The 22,868-nt window shown below is 33.1% G+C and overlaps 1 protein-coding gene across 3 annotated transcripts in view; it reads right to left on the bottom strand.

Annotated features, from left to right (window-relative positions):
- LOC126887175 (ankyrin repeat domain-containing protein 12) overlaps positions 1-22,868 on the bottom strand; it is a 191,314-nt gene that overhangs the window by 21,732 nt on the left and 146,714 nt on the right. For all 3 annotated transcript variants that reach the window (XM_050654560.1, XM_050654559.1, XM_050654561.1), the window contains 3 exons: positions 19,481-19,754; positions 3,461-3,621; positions 303-533 (listed from right to left, as the gene is read on the bottom strand). In XM_050654560.1, the coding sequence (XP_050510517.1) occupies positions 303-533; positions 3,461-3,621; positions 19,481-19,754 (666 nt within the window). The remainder of the gene's footprint in view (positions 1-302; positions 534-3,460; positions 3,622-19,480; positions 19,755-22,868) is intronic.

Here is a 22,868-nt window from a genome sequence, read left to right on the forward strand (position 1 = left end):
TTGATCACGGAAGCCACCAACAACACAAACCCAAAGAAAAAATAGATAGGAAAAAACATTGGATGACTAAAAAAAACTCTCAACATTGTAGAAGACGACAACTTAAAAACGGTACATCAAATTCAATACAAAAAGAAATAGAGATAGGCGCCATAAATACAACTATAAAACATTTGTGCAGAAAGAACAAAAATAGTGTAACAAATTACATGGAAAACACTACATTCTTACGAAGGAGAAAATATAGAGGAGGAGGATGAAAACAAGCTTGTACTATCAATAACTATTATGTTTTTACTTACTTCATCTGAGGTAGCCCCACTATTTTCCTTTTTGTCTTCACTTTTACTGGTGTTCGCACTGCTTTCGGGACTATTAGTCGTTGCACTGGAATCTTTTTCTTCGGTATTGGTGGAACTTGGAACTACATACGGTAGATGTGATCTTTGCGAACTATTCTTACCATTACGCCCAGCACCGCTTTCTTGCTCGGCGTTACTGGTTTGAGGAATGACGATTTTCAATGGAGGAACCTATAGAGTAAAAAAAATTGCCATAAATATATGATCACGGAATGTTTTTATGCAAAACGTTGAATTATAAACAACTGTTAGGTGTGTGATGTAGTTATTATATAAAAAGGCGAGCAAAATCTATGAGAAAAGTACTAATCATTAAAAAAAAAGACTCTCGATGAAACTCTCTTTATCTCATAGTCTAAGAACTAGTGAACCCTCCGACTAACGGTCGTCCTGTAAGGCTAGAAATTTGTCTAGTGACAATTCATAGCACACCAAGGCTAAAAACCATGACCTGGCAGGCCTCAGCGGTGCACGTGTATCTACCAGGTGAATCGAAAAGTGCAAATTTAGGGGGTAAAATAAACTTTCTCCTGTAAGGTTTAAATTTAAGTATGTGTTTGAGTAAGTCATTTAGAAGAAATGTGTACAATGACAGGCGATTCTGAAGAGCATAAGACCTTGCCAGGCGAGGGGAAAGAAGGCGAGGGGGTTCTCCTAAAATTATTATTTTTGCATCAAACAAATTTTTTTTAGGTTTTTTGAATCATTCCAAACAAAAAAGGTCTTTAGTGATTTTTCTCTTAAGTTAATAGTTTTTGTTATTAAGCGATTGAAAATTTTGATAATTACGAAATCGGCCATTTTTAATCCTAAATCGGACATTTATCTAAAAATTTCAATGTTGCCAAGATACGTAGATATTCTTTAAATATTGATTGATGAAATCCCAAAGAGTTTTTTGCAATAAAATATCGAAAACCCCTTTGTTTTTTTAATTGCTAATCAAGCGGGCGCGACACTGTAGTATAAGTGAGGACGTTTGAGTTTGCATAAATTCATTATCTCGAGAATGGGCAAATTTCAAGAGAAATCCTCAGACAGGTCGATTTTTATTTTTGAATTAGGACTTTTGGCATATACATAATACTAGTGACGTCATCCATCTGGGCGTGATGACGTAATCAATGATTTTTTTAAATACGAGTAGGGGTTGTGTGATAGCTCATTTGAAAGCTTATTTAATTCTCTATTCAGTAATATAAACATCAACATAATTATTTATACAGGGTGTACAAAAATATGTTTTCTTCTATTTGTCAAATTTAATCAAAGTTATTTTAATAAAATTTTTTTTTTGTACACCCTGTATAAATAATTATGTTAATGTTTATATTAGCGAATAGAGAATTAAATAACCTTTCAAATGAGCTATCACACAACTCCTACTCTCATTTAAAAAAATCATCGATTACGTCATCACGCTCAGATGGATGACGTCACTAGTATTATATATATGCCAAAAAGTCCTAATTTAAAAATACAAATCGACCTGTCTGAGGATTTCTCTTGAAATTTGCCCATTCTCGAGATAATGAATTTATGCCAACTCAAACAAAAAATAGGATAATACTGAGGTTGGGGCCTGGTTACCTCTAAATAGGAAATGGAGGAAAAAACCAGGAGCTCGCGTGGGCAGGGGCGCTAAATCCCTGAAGTAAGTCTGCTCTCTATCGGGATCATAGAGGGGTACCTACCCACTACCACCATGAACATGATTAGTTAAAAATATTGTTTTGTTTGCTTCCATTCTAAATTTTCAGAGTTCATTTCTAAGATTAGGACAAGAGGAACACACACTCTGAGAGACTGAGCTAAGCTAAGGGTGTAGCGATGGCTTTATTATTTTGAATTGTTAATTTAACACTGTACATTCGCTGCAGATAAGTTATACGTAGAGAGAGGTTGATAGAGTTGGCAGAGTTAGGTCAAAACAAAAATCTAATGACTTAAGGAAAAATGGGCTAATCAGAGTGCAATTTTGTGGCAACCCCTGAAGCCCTAGAGAATTTTATATAATTTTAGTGTTCAGAACATTACACAAGAATTAGTTGAAATTATTCAAACAGCTATTTTGTAAAGAAGACTTATACAGGGTGTAACAAAAATACAGGTAATAAATTTAATCACATATTCTGGGACCAAAAATAGTTCTATTGAACCTAACTTACCTTAGTACAAATGTGCACATAAAAAAGTTACAGCCCTTTGAAGTTACAAAATAAAAATCGATTTTTTTCCAATATATCGAAAACTATTTGAGATATTTTATTGAAAATGGACATGTGGCATACTTATGGCAGTAGTATCTTAAGAAAAGATTATAGTGAAATTTAGACATCCCATTTAGACATTTTATGGAAGTTTTGTTCCTTTAAACCCCCCCAAACTTTTGTGTACGTTCCAATTTAATTATTATTGTAGTACCATTGGTTAAACACAATGTTTTAAAAACTTTTTTTGCCTCTTGGTACTTTTTCGAAAAGTCGAGTTTTTATGGAGATATTTTGAATATTTGTCAAATCCACCACATATTTGTATATGGTTGTACGATTATGGAGACTTTGTAATAATATGAAAATTTATTTATGATTTACATTTTTAGGTATATTTTGAACCATATTAAAAAAGAAGGCCACATCTCGATAAAAGAAGACATATCAGAAAAATACAAAGAGGCAAAAAAGTTTTAAAAATATTGAATTTAACTAATGCTACCACAATAATAATTTCTTTGGAACGTACACAAAAGTTTGGGGGAGTTTAAGGGAACAAAATCCCCATAAAATATTTATGGGGTGCACAAATTTCACTATAATTTTGTTTTAAGATGTTCCTGCCATAAGAATGCCCCATGTCCATATATAATAAAAAATCTCTAATAGTTTTCGATATATTTGAAAAAATCTATTTTCATTTTGTAACTTCAAAGGGCTGTAACTTTTTTTATGTGAATATTAGTACTAAGGTAAGCTAGGTTCATTCGAACTATTTTTGGTCCCAGAATATGTGATTTAATTTATGACCTGTATTTTTGTTACGCCCTGTATAGTACACGATTAATTTTGCCGTCGTCTATAGTTTATTTATATTATTCATACCTTTAGGTCTGTTTTTCCATCTTCCACTTCAGGATCAGATCCAGGAGGTTTTGGACTAGAACACGGGCTCTTTTTATCCGCACTGGCTTTTGATGAAGTTGAAGCTCCTGATCTAGTTTGACCTCCAGTGGATTGCTTACCACCTTGCCCCTTATTCTGTCCTGTTAATATAAAAAAAAGATATAATAGGCAATGTATTAAATCAATACTTAGAGATTAAAATAAATGAAAAGTCGTACAAATCAGTCATAACGTTTAGTGTTTTCTACTAGGTACACTTCGCATATTACAACGAGATATTTTATGTGTAAGCATTTTGGAAGACGACGTCGCATGTGACAGTAAAAAAAATGCATCCACAACGTGTCCACTGTATGTCACCATAAAAATGCATAGCGATAGAACACCTAGTAGAATGACTAGTATGGTGGGACATCGGCCAGTAGGAAGATCAAGGAACAGGTGGAAAGACGAAGTGAGAAGCGATGTATTGAGGGTGAACAACTGGAGGAGAGCAGCCACGAACAGAGATACTTGGAGGTGGATGCTGGGGAGGTCAGGGCCGACTTGGGCTGTAGCGCAATATGGAGAAAAAGCGCCAACGTCGAAAAAAAAGTATTTTAAGACAACTGTTATTTAATATATTATTCCCTATGCTTCCTCGAACACCGTACCGGCCATCCGGCTACTGATACAGGTTGCGTTCATTACTGCGCAGCACACTTGTACAGGTAAATATATCGAATTTAAAATTATTGTAAGACGAAAAATTTTTTTTTCATTACTTTTTAAACATTATCAGAAATATGAACTATAATTGCCAGACATTTCTGTGGTTTAAAAAGTAATGACAGAAAAATTTTTCGTCCTAAAATAATTTAAATTCAATATACAGGGTGATTGATGAGTCTGATAAAGTTCAGTAGATCCGCTATAGCAATAGATAGAAATAAAAGTTAATAACAAAAATTGTAGCCAACTTTTAGTTTCACATTACGAAATTAGTTAGAATGTTACAGGGTTCGATAACACAGTGGCACACCAAACTTATATTTTTTTAAATAAAACACCCGATATTTTATTTTATATTCAAAATCCTCTTAACTTCCCCATCACAAAAATATAAAGGTTTGTTGTTATATAGGGCTTTTACAAAGTTATAACCAATTTTTTATGAAAATCGTAACAAGTTCAGCTTCCTATATAAATAAAAATAAGCACAACAGCAATGGTTTATTGGTGCCACATTTTTTTGTTGATTGTGAAAATTTTTAAGAATTGTTAATATTGCTAATTTTCCTTATATCGAATACAGGGTGAGTCAAAACGCAGGTACATTCTTCTCAAAAATTTTAAATGGAACACCCTGTATTTTATATCACCATCGAAAAATATCATTACCGTACTTTAATTTTTGTATAATATTCCCTATGCCTAAATTTGTTAGTTTTCGAGATATTTTCATTTTATAGAGCAAGTTATTAATTAGGGTGTTTAGGCTATTTAAAATGACTGTGAAAATAATGTACTTGAGTTTTGACTCACCCTGTATTCGATATAAAGAAAATTAGCAATATCAACCATTTTTATAAATTTTGACAATCAACAAAAAAATATGGCACCAATAAACCACTGCTGCTGTGCTTATTTTTATTTATACAGGGAGCTGAACTTATTACGATTTTCATAGAACATTGGTTATAACTTGTAATACCCTGTATGACATAACAAACCTTTATATTTTTGTGAAGGGGAAGTTAAGAAGATTTCGAATATAAAATAAAATATGGGATGTTCCATTTAAAAAACAAAAGTTTGGTCTGCCACTATGTTATCGAACACCCTGTAACATTCTAACTAATTTTGTAATGTGAAGCTCAAAGTTGGCTACAATTTTTGGTATCAACTTTTATTGCTATCTATTACTATAGCGGATCTACTAAGCTTTATCACACTAATCAATCACCCAGATTTTGTATTTACCTGTACAGGTGTGCTTCGCAGTAATGAAGGCAACCTGTATCAGCAGCCAGATGGCCGGTACGGTGTTCGAGGAAGCATAGGGAACAATATATTAAATAATCAGCTGTCTTATAATACTTTCTCGAAAACGTTGCTAGCTCTTAGACCAATAGGAGAGTGTCACTGTATGGTACGGATTCTGGACTGATGGCATCTCATTGAACAATACTTCTTTGAAAATAACGCTGGTCAAGCAGTATCTGTTACTGGTTCTCGATATTGCAACAGGATAACAGAGTTCTGTCTGCCTAAATTGGATAATATGGATGTATACAGACGGCATCAACAAGACTATGCCACATTCCATACAGGCCGAGAAACAATTCAATTACTGCCTGAGACATCCGTGCAGTTTTGGTTTCGGAAATCAGAAGTAGCCCCCAATATCGTGTGATTTAACACCAGTCGATTTATTTTTATGGAGTTATTTGAGGTCTATGCCAACAAGCCTACAAAAACCCTTTGAAGGAGGAAATTCAACGATGAATCAATGAAATTCAGACATATTTATGTAAAACAGTCGTGGAAAATTTCAAAAAAAAAATGAGTATGTGTCAGCAAAGCCGTGGAGGCAATTTACCTGATGTGTGATTCCATACATAACCATATCATTTGTAATTTATGATTCAATAAAAAATTATAATCTAAAGAAAAAATTAATATGATTTATACTCAATGCAAATCTCGCGAAAATTTTGGGACACCCTTTATAAAATAATATAAAATCAGAAACAAATAACAATAAAGGCAGATAACTAAAATAAGAAATAGAACTATGTGACCATGAACAAGCAAAACATTTTTAATTTTTGTTTAACTTTATAAACTCTTATGCAAAAAATCAATGTTCTGAATGGCAATACATACATATTTACAAAATAAAACAAAATCAGAAATAAATAAAAATAAAGGCAGAAAACTAAAAAAAGAAATAAAATTATGAATGGGCAGGGCAAAACATTTGTTATTTTGTTTGACTTCATAAACTCTTATGCAAAAAATCAATGTTCTGAGTGCCAATATTATCAAAAATAAATATAGATGTAGAACTTACTTGACGACTTATGTCTACGTCTTCGTATTATAAATGTAGACATCATGGAATACAAACGCGAATAATACAGAGACTTTCAACCGAAATCAAAAGAAAATACCAATATTTCTTCCTAGTTATTTAATGCATTCAGTTTTTTTTAATAATATAATACAACTTTTTGCTTTAAAGTTAATTAAGTTTTTATTGGTACATATTAGTTCATTAAATTTGTAACCTGTTGATAATCAAAAGTAAAAACTTTGTTAGTCTTTATATCCTAATTTAATACACTGCTTAAAATAATTGAAAAGGTAGTTAGAAATATTGCACAGACTATGCAATTATTAAATATTGCATTATGTAGGGTTCTCTCCAAATGCTATTAAATTTATTAAACATTATCTTACTAACAGATCTCAGTTTGTGGAAACAAGTTCCGGAATATCTAACAAAAAAAATATATTTTGTGGTGTACCCCAAGGTTCAGTTTTGGGACCGGTTTTATTTTGTCTATATGCAAGTAACGTATCTACTGTTTCAGAAAATTGTAAAGCTTACATTTATGCAGATGATACTCAGATAAAAATTAGTATAACCGAGTTCGATAGTATTATCACAAATGAACGTATTAATACAGAATTGTCAAAACTCGTAAACTTTTCAAAAAGACATCAGTTAATCATAAATCCCACTAAAACTCAAATGTTAGTGTTCGGAAAAAACAAAGACGTCATTTCAGAGCAACTATCAGTCTCAATTGATGGTGTTGATGTATTATCTGTTAATGTGGCACGAAATTTAGGTTTAGAATTAGATACAGATCTCAAATTTGGCAGTCATGTGAATAAGTGCATTAAACGGGCTTATACCAATCTAAAAATGCTTTTTCCGCATCGTCACATTTTAGATCAAAAGACAAAAATTTTATTGTGTGATACAATGGTTCTCAGTCACTTTAATTATTGTGATACAGTATATGGTCCGTGCCTTGACAATATAGAAACAACACGTTTAGCCATAAACTGATTGAAGCTAAATGGTTAAATATAAAGAGTAGAAGAGAGTTACATTTGACCACATTGTGTCATAGAATAATATTATATAAGTCTCCACCATATTTATACAATAAAATTACGTTTCGCAGTGATGTGCACAACATACATACTCGTTTCAGAGGCCAAATATCACCACCTGCTCACCGAACTACTAAATTTCAAGGATCATTCACATATATGATTTTTAAAATATATAACCAAGTACCCCAACATCTAAAATATCTACCAATAAGTACGTTTAAGACTAAGTACAAAAGTATTTTACAAGAAAGTAAATAGCAATTCTTTTTCTTTGTATTTTTTTTTCATGTCATATATCATTTGTTTTTGTTTATAGTAATGAAGGGATGACACTTCATTGTATCAGCCTAGCTGTTTGTCATCTCTTTTTTGCAGAAATGTATTATTAAATTTAATATAAATATAAGTATTATAATGTATTGTTACATATCATTCTGCAAATAAAAACATATTATTATTATTATTATTACTAATTTAGGAATTTGAAGATATGGTACAAACTCTTTCAAAAGCGTAAAAACTTTCCCTAGTGCTGATATTGGTTCCGATCATAATCCAGAAGTGGCGCAGATGGAAGTGCGATTAAAAATATGTAAACCACCACAAAAGAAGACTATTAGACGCATATCCGAACAACTCAATGATGAAAAAACCAAAAAGAAAACAGAAAAGCAGCTGAACAGCAAACTTAAAGAAATTACCAACAAAGAAGACAGAGCACAAGATATAGAACAAAACTGGGAGGAAATCAGACACGCCCTTGCAACGGCAACCGAAATGATAACAGAACAACGACCACGAAAGCAAAGATGGATCACAGAGGAAATATTGGATTTAATGGATGAAAGAAGAAAATGCAAACAGCACAAAGCAATGTACAAAGCAATAAATAGAACCATTAAACAAAAAATAAAAATTGCAAAAGAAACATGGATAACAAAACAATGTGAAGAGATCGAAAACTTATATAAAAAACATGATGACTTCCATATTCATAAGAAACTCAAGGAATTCACAGGCACGACATACTCACAAGGACCAAATAATCTAATCAACGCAGAAGGAAAAGTGATTTCAAGCCCTGAGGAACAGGGGCGGTTTCTCCATTGGTTCACTTGTGCAGTGAACACCCAATCAAATTTCATTAAACTACATATTTTTAAAAATCTCATAAATATCATTAAAATATTTTTTCTTAAATCTCATAAATATCATAGTATCATTAAAATATAACTGTATTTATTAATCACATAATTTGTTTGCACAACACCGCTACGCTAGATGCACGTGGTAAGTGCAGAATTCAAATTGAACCCAGCCACTATACAGTAACCCTATAGAAGAACGAGAGCTCTTAAATCCGTGAACCAGGGATTCTCCTATCTTAAAACATTGACGATTTGTGCACTGCATACAGAGACCGGGGCGAAGCGTTTCGATTCACAGTTTGGCATTTTCTGTTGTGGGATTTTATTAAATACAATATTGGTAGGTAGTTTTTTTAGAATGGTGGAGCCTTATTCATTGAAGTTTATAAAAGAAAATGCAAATAGTTTTGAAAATCGACTTCTTATAAAAAGAATGGACTAACTTGGCCGGAGATAAACTTGGTACAAGAATGTGCAATAAGAAACAAAAAGTTTAAACATTGTTTTAAAGTTGAACAATATAGAAAAACTTAGTGATTATGTGGGTGTGATAAACTACATTCTTTATTTTGTTTTCCATGTTTAGTATTTTCAAAGAATGAAACTATAATTTCAATCTCGGTCTTTGGATGCCGTTAAAATAAACGGATTTTTAAACAGTTTTGACAAAGCCATTTCATTATTCGTAACTACTGCCTCCACCTTCACCACCGAAGAAGCGCCATCATTCAGTAGGTATCATATTCTGCACAAAACAAAAAAGTGTGTGACATCCTGACTAATCGGGTCAAAGATAGGTTTCATTTTACAGAACATCTTTTGGCGAGGCCCCAAAAATTTTTCGCCTGCGGCGCTTATTCACCGTTTGTATAATTCCATTCTTTAATTGAACACCCTCCTTAAATTACCACGAGCCGCCACTGCTGAAGAACAAATAAACATGTGGGAAGACTATATAAAGGAACTCTTCTATGACATCAGAGAACCTCCTACATTAAATAAAGAAAACGAGGAAGGTCCTGTAATACTAAAGTCCGAATTGGAATATGCTCTACGTCAACTAAAAAACAACATATCTGTAGGAAAAGATGAAATACCAGCTGAGCTATTGAAGTTAATCAACGAGGAAAACTTAGACCTTTTTCTTGGACTATTTAATAATGTTTACAATACAGGGGTGATCCCTAAAACATGGTTTGAATCCGTCTTCATACCACTGCCTAAAAAAAAGAACGCCAAATTATGTCAGGACTTCCACCTTATAAGTATATTAAATAACATTCTGAAGCTTTTTTTGCGAATCATACAGAACAGAATATACAGAGTTGGGATAAAGTATGGAAACAAGCAAATATCTTTGAAACGAAAAGAACAATATTTATGAAACTTTGCATGCAAGTAGTGACGCAAAAGGCATCTGATGCCATATTTTTTGTTACTACTCCACTTCCGGTTTCACCGGAAATACCCTCAACTTATTTACTTTAAATGGGACACCCTGTATATTTTTGCAGATTTTAAAAGAACTTGTTATTTTTAATTCATACATACCAAGTTTGGAAGAAAAAACTATTAAAACAAGAAATAAATCTCTTTACAGTTAAAAAATAGGTTAATTTATTTACGTTAGCGTTAGACCAATGATATTAAAAATAAAAAAAATAATTTCAAATGTTGAAAATGACCTCCTGACAACGTGCAAGGCTATAAATAAATTCGTGAGTCACTTTTTGCAAGATTTCTCCACGTATTAGTTCACATTCATCAATTATTATTCTTTGTCTCAAATCCTGCAAGCATGTTGGTCGCCTAACGTAAACACGTAATTTTAGATAACCCAAAGAAAAAAATCTAACGGGTTGAGGTCTGGAGAACCAGCGGGCCACTCTATGAATCCTCTACGTCCAATCCATGGATTTGGAAAATTCACTTCCAAAAAATGAAAATTCACCATAACCTATTATCATTAATATTTCAATACGATCTTTTCCACTTAAATGAACCATTTTTAATACAACTTATTTCGGTCAATTAGTTCATTAACAGTTTTACCTACTATATAATAAATTCAAATAAGCCATGCAGTGCATGTAAACAACAATTTTAGTCTACAGTATATGTAGATGGTACTCGTTTATTTCCTATTACGTTGTATTAATACAAAAAATTATCTACAGACACTTTTTAACAAATTTTCTCTACCAAATTTGGTATGTATGAATTAAAAATATATAGGGTGTCCCATTTAAATTAAATAAGTTAGGGGTATTTCCGGTGAAACCGGGAGTGGAATAGTAACAAAAAATATGGCAACATATGCCTTTTGCGTCACTGTACTTGCATGCAAAGTTTCATAAATATTGTTCTTTTCGTTTCAAAGATATTTGCTTGGTTCCATACTTTATCCCAACCCAGTATAAAAGATGTGACGAGGTCACCGGTCAAGAACAATTTGGCTTCAGAAAAAGTATGGGGACACGAGAAGCAATATTCTGTCTTCAAACTCTGGCACAAAGATGCAAAGATCAGCAAGCAGACCTTTTTGTCTGTTTTATAGATTTTGAGAAAGCGTTCGATAGGGTGAAGCACGAGACCTTAATAGAAAGATTGAACGACATCGGAGTCGACAAAAGAGATTCTAAAATTATAGAGGCTAGTTATTGGAATCAGACAGCAATCATAAAGACCAATGGTAACACGTCGAGGCCAATTGAGATACAACGAGGTGTTAGACAGGGTTGTGTGTTATCACCCATACTGTTTAACGTCTACTCTGAGGTAATATTTGCGAACGCTTTATCGCACTCTTTAGAAGGAATAAGGATAAACGGTCAAAGAGTAAATAACATCCGCTATGCAGATGACACGGTATTAATGACTGATTCGGACCATAGTCTGCAGATACTGTTGGATAGGGTTACTGAGAGTTGTGAAAAAATGGGGATGAAGATCAATACTGCGAAAACCAAAGTTATGAAAATATCAAGGAACAAAAATTTACCTCTTCCAATATATGTGAAACAGCAACAGCTTGAATACGTAAGCCAATACAAATATCTTGGTTGCTGGTTCAACAATCAACTTGATTATAAACAAGAAGTAAGTGCGATAATAGAGATAGCCCGACAGCGGTTTATCAAAATGAAAAGCTTATTTTGTAACAGTAGCATTAGTATCAACCTTATACTCTATTCCACGAATATACGACCGTGTTGGATTATTTCGACAACGAATATTTTATTGTGCAAAATATGAAGAACGAAAATAAATTGCAAATTACATTGCTGTTTATTGGAATAATTATTAGAGCCATTTAATTTCGTACTTCTGATGTTACACACTGAAATATTCGTTGTCGCGTTAATCCAAAACAGTCGTATGTTGATGGAATGAACCATAGATGTCGTTTTCTGCATTGCTATGTGTGGTCAATACTTTTGTATGGAACGGAGGCCTGGACAATCAACATAACACTGATGAACAAGTTAGAAGCCTTTGAACTCTGGCTTTATAGAAGAATCTTGAAAATACCTTGGACAACCCACACCACCAACGAAGATGTTCTGAGGAGAATGGGTACAGATAGGAAACTGCTGAAAATCATTAAAGTCAGAAAAGTTAGCTACCTGGGACACATAATGAGAAACGAAAAGTACCGCCTCGCGCAACTGATCATCCAGGGTAAGATTGAAGTAAAACGGGGTCTCGGTAGGCGCCAGATTTCATGGCTTAGAAATATCAGAGACTGGACCGGCCTTGATTCAACATCTTTGTTTAGAGCCGCATTGGACAGATACAGATTTGCCAGCGTAGTGGCTAACCTCCACTAAAGAAGAAAGCACCACAAGAAGAAGAAGGTACAAAATGGCAGTGTATATGGCAGAAATGTGCAAATTTAAATGAGATGTGGATAAAGAAAGTAACCCAAAGATTTAAAGGATTGATGTGGAATTCAACCATCAATAGAAAGTTCATATGTACGTTTCTCTACTTCTTTATATTGTTACACTGCCACATGTTCGATATCAAGACTATTATAATTGCATTTACAGTTGTTCGAAACAGATCGTTTCTATGCTTTGTTTTTAAACAAGGAGGAGTAAACTAAAAAGATAGATTCACATCCTAGAAAGTCACTATACTAAAATCACAATAAAGATGCACTAGAAATAAACCAACCAAGACACGTTGAATATTACAGGAGCACTCCCAAATCATGATTTACAATATAAATACATTGTAAATCATGATTCATGAGTGCTCCTCGTAACATTAAACCTGTTTTGGTTTGTTTATTTCTAGTGCATCTTTATTGTGATTTTAGTAAATAAAAATCACCAAATACATCTTCTTTTTTGGTTGATCATATCGGCCTTCGACGGTAATCCATAAATATTATAAACTGCGCGTCATAGAAAACGGGCACCCTAAAAAATGGGTAATTCTTGAGGTTGCGTATCTCCTAAACCTGTTGTCCGATTTAAGTGATTTTTTGAATATGTTATAGCCTTGTTATTTGTCAATATCCCTGTAATAATATTTTTGCTAAACAGGTAAATTTTCATTGTATACCGGGTGTACGAATCAGACTGTGTTTTTTTCTCAAAGTTCGCAACACCCTGTGGAATATCCTAGCATTTATAAAATACTGAAATTAAAACTTAACTATAGCCTCAGGTTTTCTCAACATTCTGTTTTTTGATTCATTCGCTTATGTTGGATAATACAAAAGTTAGGTACTTTAACAATTAGCCATGTTCTTTTTCAGTACAGGGTGTTTCTAAACAAGTGCGTCAAACTTTAAGGGGTAATTCTGCATTAAAAAATAATGACAGTTTGCTATATAATCGTATGTCCGCAAATGCTTCGTTTCCGAGATACGGGATGTTGAATTTTTTCTTACAAACTGACGATTTATTTATTGCTTTAAAACCGGTTGAGACATGCAAATAACATTTGGTGGGTTTTAAGACGTAGTTGTTGCACATTTTTTGACATACAATTAAGAATATACATACGGGTAATAATATGCATCCGGGTAATATACACGCCAATAGTGAATATAAAATTCTTGATTGCAAGTCAAAGAATTCGCAATAACTATCTCTTAAAACCTATCAAATTTCATTTGCATATCTCAACCGGTTTTAGGGAAATAAAATAAATCGTCAGTTTGTAATAAAAATTTAACATCCCGTATCTCGTAAACGAAGAATTTGCGGACTTAATTTTATAACGCAAACTGTCATTATTTTTTCATGCAGAATTGCCCCTTAAAGTTTGTCGCACTTATTTACAGACAACCTTTACTGATGAAGAACATGACTAGTTGTTAAAGTACATAACTTATGTATTATCCAACATAAGAGAATGAATCAAAAAACAAAATGTTCAGGAAAACCTGAGGCTATAGTAGGGATTTCATTTCTGTATTTTTTAAAGACTAGAATATTCCGCAGGGTGTTGCGAACTTTGAGAAAAAAACACAGTTTGATTCGTACACCCGGTATACAATGAAAATTTACCTGTTTAGCAAAAATATTATTACAAGCATATTGAAAAAGAATAAGGCTATAACATATTCAAAAAAACACTTAAATCGGACAACAGGTTAAGATACGCGACATCAAAAAATACCCTTTTTTTAGGGTGCCCGTTTTCTATGACGCGCAGTGTATTATACTAATACGTCGCTAAAGAGTTCTAAAAACAATTGTTTTTATACAAAAGCAGACTAAAAATCTAAAAATTAAAGGAATAACGCAGAAAACACAAAAAATCGCCGATATAACTTAATTAACCTATGAAAGGCCAATAGTGTCAAAATCTCATAAATGTCAATAGTTTCAAAATGTTAAAACAGTGGAGTAAACTTGCCGGCAATTGGACCAAATTACAAACGATCATTACGGCGCGGTAAATTTGAATTACTCCTCCTGGTTTAAAAACAGAGCATAGTGTAGCCAAACAGCTACGGCTTGGATTCCTTTGTCATTTGTCCGAATTTTTTCATGCATTATATTTTGAAGACGTGTGCAGTTTTTCCCCTCATTAGATGGCCAAAATATTCCAATTTCATCTCTTTTTTTTATAGTACGTTTCTCAGCAATTAATAATATTTTTGAGGTATTATTAAAGCCTTCAAAGTTTAATAACTCAACTATAAACTTCAAAGTTTATAACTATAATAACAGTTATAAAAACATGTACTGCCTACTTCCTCGACTTCCGGATAAAATTATAGTATAGTCATTGAACTAAAACATCAAGATATTGTAGGACTTCATTTTGGAAAGTGAATTCTTTCTTCAGATTTACTTCTTTTTCATGTACCTTCTTCTCATCGGAGGTTAGCAGCCATTATCTACAATTCTTCTCTGTCTTGTGCTTCTCGTATAATAGATAACTGTGCCGACCTCCCTGATGTCGAACTACCCAAGTAGCACCGAACGGGTTTATTAAGTCTTTTAAGGATGCTTTAAAACTGTAGAATAAAACTAAAATTAAAACCATTTGGTTTTTAAGTAAACCTTAAGGTTGCAATAAAACCGCTTTCAGCATAAAAGGGTCCACTCTGAAAGAGGTCAATAAAACCAAAAATAAAAACCTTTTTAAAACTTTGTTTTCTTAAGCAACTGGTTTTAACGCTGCTGTGGGGTGCTTTTAAAACCATGTTAAAAGACACTTTAAGTGCAGATAGTTTTATAGCAAACTTAAAAAAGTTTTTTAAATGGAGACTTTTAAAGTCAGTTTACCATATTACATGATTCTTTAAACCCATATATTCCATATGGACCAACACATTTTTACATGTATTATGATAGGTCGATACGTATTTGTAACCATAAAATAATAAAAAGTAATTGGTTATTTCTGACTTTCAAGGTAGAAAACACTTGCGCACTCAACTTTATTGATAATGTTAACAAAAATAGGTGTAAATAACTCACGCCCCCTAAAATTTCTGACTTTTGGCGATTAAAAAATAAAAAGAATTAAATCAGAAAAATATTAATTTGAAAGAAAAATAATTTTATCTACAATTTTAATGTTTTAATGTTAAAATAAATCGAATTTATGTCTTTAAGACGCTTATTTATCATTTTTATGTAAGCCTTATATTGTAATCTATCATGGCTTTCAGCATCTCCAGAAAGCAATATGGCCGAAATCCAAATAAAACTATTTGGTCTATCGACAGAGAATTGTTAAGATCAAATGGTTTTATTTTATACCTTTCCAAGAGTATATATCCTACATAAAAGCAAGGTTGCCTTGGAATTAAAACCGTTTAGTTTTAATGCTGCTGTCAATAATGCCACTCGGTTTTAATGTGAATCTAACCTAACATCGAGGCGTCGTAGTGCTGTGTGTGTATGTTTCTTTTACAATGACCAGTTCGTTTATATTTTAAGTACTTGCGACTTATTTCTTCCATACTAACTGTACTTCCACTTCTGTTTCGCTCTAAAACAAATAGCCGACCATTTTGGATATGAAAGAAGAGGGGATGACTTTAGTATTATTGTTTCTAACAAGAAGCATAGTTTAGTCTTTACGGTAACCAAATTGATTCAGTTAAGAGCGTTTTATGAAAGCAACTTTAAAGAAAACTAAAAAATAGTTTTAAGGCATATGTTTTACTGACATAATAGTCTTGAGATCAAGTAGTTTTAATAATAGGTTATATTAGTCATATTAGGAGAATCTTTAAAACTGCAATAAAACTAAAAGGTAACAAACTAGTATCTAATAAAACCAAACAGTCCGTAAGCTTTTCATAAAACTGATTAGTTTTAAAGTGAACTGAGAATAAACCATTTTAAAACTACAATAAGACAAATTATCTATTAAGATTAATTAGTCTTATTTGATACTCTTATTAGATACTTTAAAACTAGTGACAAATGCTTAACAGTTTTGAAGTTCTGGCAATATATCTACAAGGTAACTTTAAAACCATTATCTTCTTATTTACCACATTAAAACCTTTATAAACCTTAAATAAAACTAAAATGTTTTTATTGTGCTACTTGGGTAGCGCAAACTTCGCAGAAAAGAGATCTTCTTTCGTCCGATGCCATTCTACCTTCGATTTTTTCTTGAACTATTCTTACGATGGACAAAATAAGCTGCTATGCTTAGCTTGACTGTTGTTAGTACATAGTTCCTTATCTTTATTCATTATGTTTTCAACACCCGATGCCCTTTCGATCCAGATCGCAAAAGATCTTTGAAATGTATATCAAAATGTAAAGATTTTGCGATGTATCTGACTCTCGATTCAGATATACACATACCCAAACTTATAAGGAATCACCATGTATTTCTAAGTAATATGTAATTCTTTTGAAAAAACTTGTTATTGTTGCGAAGAATAAAGATTTTTATTGAAAATAAACAAATCGATAAGACAATCAGATACTACAGCACGGTACTGTATAGGTTATTTGCTCGAGTTGCAAATTGAACGAAAATAAATAATCTAACTTTTGCGTCCAAAAACGAAAATATACGTCATGTGGGGTTATGGAACTTACAACGGGGAAAGATTATTGGTCTTCTGAACCAAATAATGTTCTCAGAGGGACATAGCTGTAGAGCTAGGCGTTGCACACGGCGTTCTGTCCAAAACCTATGGTAGGTAACAGGACTAAGAAAGCTCAAAAATAAATCAAGGGAAAGTCACCAAAAAGGAATAACGGCTCGCCACGATCGTTTAATTGTCCAATCAGCTGGAAGAGACTCAACCATTTCTCACCTGTAGCTCCAAAGGCAGCTTTTGTAAGCTACAGGTGTAACTCTTTCAGTTGAAACGATAAGAAGAGGAGTTCGTGCCAAGAAGTATACCTCAGGAGAAAGTTATGGGTTCCCGAGTTATTCGGGCAGCACAAGATTGATCGCCTAAATTGGTGTCTTCACCACCAAAACTGGAACATTGGGAATTGACAAAATGTGCTATTTTCAGAAAAAGTCAGGATTTGTATAAAATCAGATGACCCACGAAATCGTGTACTTAGAGGTCGAGGAAGACAAGCAAGAACAAAAACTGTCAGTTCTGTTCACAAACATACAAGGGGAAGTGTAATGTTCTGGAGAGGAATTGTGATCAGTAAAAAAACTCCTTTAGTTTTCATACAATCAACTTTAAGTGTTCACAGGTAACTTGATAACCTGTAGTTAGGCTCTGGAAAGGTGCAACGGGAGAAAATTTAATTTTCTTGCATGATAATGGACCTCCACATACCATTAGATTGACTAGAGACATCATTGAAGCAGAAGGTATCCCTTGTTTGGAGTGGCCTGCTTGCTCACCCGAGCTTAACACTATAGAGTATTTGTGGGATATGCCTAAAAGAAAATTTAGAGCTCGCCGGGATAATCCACAAAACACCGCACGGCTAGTACAAGCTGCTCTTGAAGGATGGAGCAACCTACCACAACAAAAAGTTGATAATTTGATTAGGAGTGTGCCCAAGCAAACTGAAGCTTGCATAAGGACTATAGGTGATAACACTGACTACCAAGAAAAACAAAAATAACAACAATTTAAACATTATTCGTTTTACATTGAATTTTTTTATGCTATTGATTGTAAAAAACTAGATTCAATTTGTTTGTTAAATACTTTATTGTTTTATTTAATTGTTATGTATTTGTTATTAAATTGCTTTAAAATAAATATTGATTGACTTCGTGTGTTCGTTTTTTAAAATTCGCCCGAAATAATAAGAAATATCAGATGATTCCATATAAGTTTGGGTGTGTGTATTTACGCAAAGAACCTAAACACGGTTGGAAAGTTTACATACCTAGAGTAGTTCACATACATGCCGACGGATCAGAAGATGGAAATATACGGAAGAGAATAACGCAGGCAAACAGAACTTATTTTGCTCTCTCCCATATATTTCGGCCTAAAAGTGTCCACCGAAATACAAAGATGAGAATCTATAAAACCTTAATTCGACCAACAGCATGCTATGGCAGTGAAACATGGGTGCTGAAAGAAACATCCAAAAACAACCTCGACACATTCGAAAGGAAAGAACTGAAGAAAATACTAGGACATATGAGGGAAAACGGGATCTTCAGAATTCGAAACAACAACGAGCTTTATCAACTTTAAAAGGAAATACCCCGGCCAGACTTCATTAGAATACTAAGATTGCAATGGGATGGACATGTGATAAGAATGGGAGAGGATAGGCTACCAAAAAGAGCACTGAATGCTAGAATGCAGGGAAAGAGACCGGCTGCAAAGCCAAGAAAGCGCTGAGAAGACACAGTAAACAGCGACGCACAAGCACTTTTAGGAGTCCGTATATGGAGAAGAGCAGCCACAGACAAACAAGGGTGGAGGCAAAAAATAAAGGAGGCCAAGGCTCAACTTGGGCTGTAGTGCCGTAGAAGAAGAAGAAGAAAGAACCTAAACAACAGACCACATATTCTAACTGAAGAACTTATACAAGAAGAACAAGAGGATTCTGAAAAGAGGACTCATGCAGTAATAATATATTTATAACCAAACAACCCATCGAGAAACGAAGTAAATTTAACGTGAACGTATTGACTTCGAAAAAACTTTTGAACGAGTACTTAAATAAGATACAAAAAATAATGAATGATGACGACTATTTCCATACGGCCGTTATAATAGAAAAAAACTATGTACATATATGATAATTAACTATCCACAGCCAAACCTATCGAATTTTGTAAATATTTATATACAAACCTGCATTTCTTTGATTTGTGGATTTCCCTTCTCTAGCGTTATCTTCCTTACGTTTCTTTCGTTTGGTTTCCTCATCTCCAGTGTTCGCAGGAGCTACAGATTCTTCTTGACCTTCATTACCGTCATAAAATGGCCTTTTTGCAGATGAAGATGATGATTCTTCGGAAGCCTGTGTAGTCGGGCGCGTTACACTAAGAGGATCAGTTTCGTCTGTTTCCATTTCGGTACTTCCAGATCCAGATCCTTGTTTTCTTTCAGCACTTGATGTGTCACCCTATAATGAATTATTGTTATGTCATTATATTTTAAAAGATGGCATTAGTTTAAATGTTAGTTAATATTTAATTATCATTATAGTAGTACTTTAGTATATTTATTTATCATTATTGTACACTGGATTACAAATAACAAGACACTAAACCTATCTAATGTACTTTACAGAATTGAAACTGGACTATTTAAGCGGCCTCAGGAATATTTTAAAATTATAAACAATTTTTTGGCTTATAAACAAATAGAATATCTCGGTAAATATTAAACTAAATTAAATTGTGAAAACGGTATTCGAAACACAGCGGTAGGATGCTTCTTTTAAAAGAAAAACCGTTTAATTGTGACGAGTGGTTCCTGAGATACAACCGGTCAAAGTTGACCGAAATTTACGGCAAAGATATAAAAAATAGGATCATAATTTTCAAACCATCACCTTTTTATTTTTGACCTCTTTCTCCACACCAATTTTCATATCTTTAAAATCCTCATAACATATATTATTATAATAAAAACTGTCGATAATACGTGTGAAAATTGCCAAAAATAGCAAAATTCCAATCAAAAATTAGGTTGGAGAAAATGTAACCATCAAAGTTCAAAATCGGTATACGTTAAAAAAAATGCATTTTCTCGGCTTCCCATGGAGCAATTTTCTTCATTCTTTTTTTGTTCCCAATTAACTCGAGTAGAGCCATCGAACTAACGCATTATTAAATGTCAAACTTGCTTTTGTTTTGTTATAATAAATTAATTTATTTATTATAACAAAATAATTTAATTTGTTTAAATAAAAATTGTTTAAATAATTATACAGCTTTCAAATGAGAATATTTATGTTTTTAACTTTAAAAGGTACACTTGTAGTAAGTTTATCTAAAACAAGCCTACAACTGGAAAAAATATGTAATTTTCTGTTCTTATAAATAAATTAATCTATTATAACAAAACAAAAGCAAGTTTGACATTTAATAATGCGTTAGTTCGATGGCTCTACTCGAGTTACTTGGGAACAAAAAAAGAATGAAGGAAATTGCTCCATGGGAAGCCGAGAAAATGCATTTTTTTTAACGTATACCGATTTTGAACTTTGATGGTTACATTTTCTCCAACCTAATTTTTGATTGGAATTTTGCTATTTTTGGCAATTTTCACACGTATTATCGATAGTTTTTATTATAATAATATATGTTATGAGGATTTTAAAGATATGAAAATTGGTGTGGAGAAAGAGGTCAAAAATAAAAAGGTGATGGTTTGAAAATTATGATCCTATTTTTTATATCTTTGCCGTAAATTTCGGTCAACTTTGACCGGTTGTATCTCAGGAACCACTCGTCACAATTAAACGGTTTTTCTTTTAAAAGAAGCATCCTACCGCTGTGTTTCGAATACCGTTTTCACAATTTAATTTAGTTTAATATTTCCCGAGATATTTTATTTGTTTATAAGCCAAAAAATTGTTTATAATTTTAAAATATTCCTGAGGCCGCTTAAATAGTCCAATTTCAATTCTGTAAAGTACATTAGATAGGTATAGTGTCTTTATGAAAAAATCATAGTTATTCTTATGTATCATAATTATTGTCGTTAGTATAGCGACCGTAAATTTTTAATTAATAATTCAATTGTTGCTAAACTGTTCACTCAATTTCCATCGGCTTCTGGAATTATAATCTTTACGAAAAGGGATTTTACATTACCAAGTTATTTAATTATTGATTAACAATTACTTATCTAAAATTTTAGTTGAAAATTAAAGATTTTGTTGGAAAAACCCGCTTTTTCCGGGGAAAGTTTTCATCGAAGTGAATCGGGAAAATACGTCTCTATGCAGAATTTAATTGCGGTGAATTTTTATTCGGGTATTTTTGGTGTAAAGTTAAAATCTTTGGAGTTATAGAACAAAAATTGAAAAAAACACGATTTTCGGGCGCCATTTTGTTTATAAAAAAAGTAGCACGCTATCTGCGGACTTTGCATGCCTATATTATTAATACATACAATAATAAGATTCGATTCCAGCAATAAAATTGCTGGTAAATAACTTTTCCTTGTATTTTGCTAATTAGCCCAGAGTATTACTTAATTTCAAAATTAATGATTAGTAAGTATAACAATAAGGGGGAAAACTCTTTACAAAATTAAATTATCAGAGAGAAAAATGACATTTTTTTATGTACAACCTGTCTGAAGTTTGGAGTGAGTTTAGTACAACTGAGTCTCATTAGAGAGTCGAGATATTCATCTGTCAAGTGAGATCTCTACCGATTTTTAATAAAGTTTATTCTTGATAAAGCGGCTTCGCACACATAAGTTGAGCAAAACATAGTACACAATTTCATGGCCAAACATTTTCAAAATTGCCAAACACTAGGTATATTCTGAATTTATTGACGGTCCGCACAAAACTAGCTCACGGTCCGGATGCGGACCGCGGTCCGCTAATTGGTGACCCCTGGCTTAGGCCACTGTTGCACTCAGGGCCTCATATTAAAAACGATTAAAATAACGGTAGATCGTTGCAAGAATTTTAGTCGAGGCATTGAAGCACAAAAAAAGGCCTTACTGTCGATTTTTGGCGCAGTAAGACGGATTTTAATGCAGTTTGGTGCGTTGGATTCGTGAAAATGTCAGGAAATTTTGTAAACTAATGTAATGAATAAGAAATCTGAAATTGCATTTGTGCATAAGAAAAATTCATTTCAAAAGTGCATTTTGAAATAGGCAATTATTATCAATTTGCAACTCGGTAAATTTTCTTACTCGGGGGTTTTTCGGGTCGCTGAAAACGAATATGAGGTCGGCGAGAGTGTGCAAACTACCTGGTTCCTGCAGCGGGTGTAATAAACGTCTTCCTCTGGAGTATTGTGGTAATTTATCATATAATTGGCTTAAACTCATTACTCGGGGGGTTTTTGGGGTCGCTGAAAATGAATATGAGGTCGGCGAGAGTGTGCAAACTACCTGGTGCCTGCAGCGGGCGTAATAAACGTCTTCCTCTGGAGTATTGTGGTAATTTATCATATAATTGGCTTAAACTCATTACTCGGGGGGTTTTTGGGGTCGCTGAAAATGAATATGAGAGTGTGCACACTACCTGGTGCCTGCAGCAGGT

The sequence above is a fragment of the Diabrotica virgifera genome, chromosome 6 (assembly GCF_917563875.1).
Source record: "Diabrotica virgifera virgifera chromosome 6, PGI_DIABVI_V3a".
Lineage (NCBI taxonomy): Eukaryota > Metazoa > Arthropoda > Insecta > Coleoptera > Chrysomelidae > Diabrotica > Diabrotica virgifera.